Source organism: Emys orbicularis, chromosome 8 (genome assembly GCF_028017835.1).
Source record: "Emys orbicularis isolate rEmyOrb1 chromosome 8, rEmyOrb1.hap1, whole genome shotgun sequence".
In the NCBI taxonomy this organism is placed as follows: Eukaryota; Metazoa; Chordata; order Testudines; family Emydidae; genus Emys; species Emys orbicularis.
Genome location: NC_088690.1, coordinates 103,262,383 through 103,266,470, shown reverse-complemented (window position 1 = coordinate 103,266,470; position 4,088 = coordinate 103,262,383). Strand labels below are relative to the sequence as shown.

The 4,088-nt window shown below is 38.5% G+C and overlaps 1 protein-coding gene across 1 annotated transcript; it reads left to right on the top strand.

The window, feature by feature from the left end:
- The first annotated feature begins 2,065 nt into the window (after window positions 1-2,065).
- Window positions 2,066-2,386, top strand: SMIM32 (small integral membrane protein 32). Its single transcript, XM_065408963.1, has one exon. The coding sequence runs from the start codon at window positions 2,066-2,068 to the stop codon at window positions 2,384-2,386; it is 321 nt and encodes a 106-aa protein (XP_065265035.1).
- The last annotated feature ends 1,702 nt before the right edge of the window (window positions 2,387-4,088 follow it).

The following is a 4,088-nucleotide window of genomic DNA, read 5'->3' as shown; positions in this document are numbered from 1 at the left end:
TGTGCCAGCAATGCCCCTCTGCCATGTACATTGGCCAAACCGGACAGTCTCTACGCAAAAGAATTAATGGACACAAATCTGACATCAGGAATCATAATACTCAAAAACCAGTGGGAGAACACTTTAACCTGTCTGGCCATTCTATGACAGACCTGCGGGTGGCTATCTTAAAACAGAAAAACTTCAAAAACAGACTCCAACGAGAGACTGCTGAGCTGGAATTGATATGCAAACTAGACACAATCAACTCAGGATTAAATAAAGACTGGGAATGGCTGAGCCATTACAAACATTGAATCTATCTCCCTTTGTAAGTATTTTCACACTTGCTTCTTATCAAACTGTCTGTACTGAGCTATCTTGATTATCACTTCAAAAGTTTTTTTTCTCTTACTTAATTGGCCTCTCAGAGTTGGTAAGACAACTCCCACCTGTTCATGCTCTCTGTATGTGTGTATATATATATATCTCCTCAATATATGTTTCACTCTATATGCATCCGAAGAAGTGGGTTGTAGCCCACGAAAGCTTATGCTCTAATAAATTTGTTAGTCTCTAAGGTGCCACAAGTACTCCTGTTCTTTTTAAGGTTTGCTTGTATCCGTGTCCTGAGGGTGAAGAGAGTGGTTCATAGTGTCCTCTCTTAAGCTAACAAATGCTCCCTCTTCCCCCTTGGCCGCCCCCCCTCCCATTTTTGAATTCTGATGGTTACAATAAAGTATTACCCATGTTTATCTGATGTATTGAAGTGAGGGATTGCTAAGGGGAGCTGGCAGCCAGCCAGCAGCTAATGGCAGTATATAAGTAATTTGATGAAAAAGAAATAACATGCTAATTGTCAGGCTGTAGAGGGTGCTGGGGACTATGTAGAAAAAAAAAGACATTTTCTTATTTACCCTAGAGAGACCCATTTTAATAACAAAAGTCCAAGGAAGAGAGAGAGAGAGAGAGACTCTGATGCAATTTACTTTTGCTTTGTTTCCCCCCACCTTATCTCTAGCTTTACCCCCAGAGCCTTGAAACTCATGAGGATCTATCATGAGATCTCTTCCCTTTTAGCATCAAGTCACTGCAAGAAGCATTCAGCACCACTGTGTAATTCTTCCCTTCACATAGTAGCAAGTGACGCTGTGGTGGAGTGTCTGTTTAAAGGGAAAAGTCACGTTTCACATATTTATGCCCAGATCCCAGTTCCAGCTAACAGCTTAGCTGGAGCAGGGGTGAGGAAGAGGCTTCGAAAGAGCTAAGAACTTATTTTTGTTTTAAACAAAGGAGGCTTTTTTTTTTCTTTAAAGCAACTGAAAAAGCTAATCCAGAAAGCGAAAGCTTCTCAGTGCTAGCTGCACAGTGCACAGTTAGATCAAGAAAGTCAACTAATGCTACAAAGAACCAGCATTCCAGCAGTGAGGAGTTCCCTGAGGGAGGGAATTGCAACTGAGAATTCAACTAGATGTCAAAGAGGAAGCTGCTTCTTTTGGTGGACGTGGATCTTATTTAACACTGGATTTGTGTGCATCGCTCTTCAGATAATCACCTGGAAATCTGTTGTGCCTTCCCTTCAAAACAAGCAAGTGCTGCTATACAAAGCATTTCTTTTTCTCTGTTTGGCTTACAGTACAGGGTTTTGTTAAAGAGGAGAGTCTTTTTTTCTATGCACGGGAGGCTGCCACATTCCACTCCCAGGAAAATTAAGAAGATCCTGTCAACTCATCCCAGATAACCAGTTCAGTTCACGCAGAAGACCCAGTCCATTTGGCATAAGCCCTGGTTTTGTCTGAGAGAGCAAGTGCCCGAACAAGAGGTATATATATAGATATATATATATATATACACATTTTTTTCTGATTACTATTTGAGGATTAATGATGTAAATGTGATTCAGGGAGACTGAAAGAAGGAAACTCACTGAGCCATGTAAGTGAACTGAATTGCTGCATTTACGTTTATACAGTATGTGGCTGGATTTAAGCCCGTTACAAATGGGAACAGTCCTTTTCCACACCAAAGACTGACACTTTTGCTCTCTTCTGATATACCTACAGGGGAAGAAAATTTAAGCAAGAACATGTATAGTGAATTGTTAAATTCTACCAGTGCCACTGAAGCTCACCTAATCATTCAGACCAACACCCCCTACCTGAACAGCACACAGAGACCAGTAAGCTCCTCCGCGTTTTATATGTCAACAGCCAGGGTGTTAAAAGAAGGGGAAATAAATAAGCCAGATCTGGTGACTTACGTTGTTCTGTTTTTCTTCCTGCTTTTGACTGTGATAATAATTGTGCTCTTTATTAACTGTCAGTTGAAAAATTCTTTTTTTGCTACTCTACCTTATGACAGATCACTCAGAGAAACAAGGAGTACATGGAGGACACAAGCTGTCTAAAACCAGAAAGGGGAAGCCTTGTTTAATACAGTTTTGCTTTGATATATAGCACTAGCATGAACCAGAAAACCTGTGCAATAAAATGTTATTTCCTTACGCTGTTAGGTGGATCCAATCCCCTTTTAAATAATATTCGTAGTCTCAGTATTAAGAGAAAAAATTCCGTGCAGGGAAAAAAAATTGCTGTATGTATATTAGAGTAGATGTAAATAAAAAGTCCTTTTATGAATTAAAAAGATAAAGCATTATTATGTTTAATTTATGTACAGAGATACATACAAAAGAAATGCATTGCAGATAGTAGAAACCTCTGTTTAACTCTATATGTATGCAAATTTCATCACTGACCCATTCAATCAAGGTACAATGGCATTTGCCTTGACAATAATCTCTAATTTGTACATCTGGTGGAACTGTAGCCTGTATTTGGAAAATCATGGCATCAAATGTAGAAATGTTAATATATTTACTTGAGGGCCACAATGAGAAAATCAATTTACTTTACAGACCCATTTTGCTTTATTGTTACTAGAAACATGTGGCAACGTAATGGAAGATATTTCTGGTAAAGACCGTAAGCCAAACATGCATCTCTTTTAGCATCTCTTCTGTGATTCTGTTAACCAGCATTCTTGATGTTCTAGTGCAGTGATACTCAGACGTCAGTGACTCAGGAGCCAAATTAGTGATCAACATTACCCAAAAGATCCACCGTAGTGTGAATTCATTGTTTCATTTACTATAGTACTATTCATATTTAAATAGTATGGCAGGGTAAATACTTAGTTTTTATATATTATTCTCACAGCAAATAAGTTATTAACTTAGTGGAAGTTCATAACTTAATTGGTTAATAACATAGTAAAACATCTTGATTGGTAAATAACTTAGGTTGGTTAATAATTAAATCACAGTGTTTTAATATCATGTGCTGCTAAGAGCTGCAGGAGACACCTTAAAGAGCCACTTGCGGCTCGCGAGCCACAGTCTGAGTATCACTGTTCTAGTGTCTCTTGGTCAGATTTTCAGGCCCCAGTTCTGCTAAATGGACCACTTAAGAATGAGGTAACTTGGTTTAAACTTTCTTGAGCAACAACAACAACAACAAAAGCTGCATTAACCAATGTATCAACCCAAAAGGATCATTGGGGTGGAAAAATGCCACTGTGGCATGGAAACTAATTATGAGAGGATAACATCAGTCCCATTTTGGTGCAAAAAAAAATGAGTAACAAATTGAAAAGCAGGAATCACAATTTTATAAGAATGGTTACTTTAATGCTCACAATCATTTTCATCCCATGCTTTTGGCATACTGCTGGAAAAATTAGAAGCATGGATGGAGGATGGTGCCATTTACTCAGCAGTGGTCACTGGTGACAAATTTAAATGGCAATTAATTAGCAATGAGGCGCTGTTATAAGAGCTACATGAAAATGTCTGTTTAAACTTACTAATTGACTTGATACTTTACGTGTACAAAAAATGTGTTTTACTACAGAGTTGCATACTTCTATTCTGTAATCCCAGTTTTGCAGAGAAAGAACTGCACAGTGACTGGTATGCATCGTCATTCTAATTAATAGTCAAAGAATGTCATGTACCCAGTGGTTCACCAAGGTTGAGGCTGTAGGTATACAGGTGTATGTATATAGACACATACACATAAGGCCAGATTCTACTCTCAATGACACTGGCACAA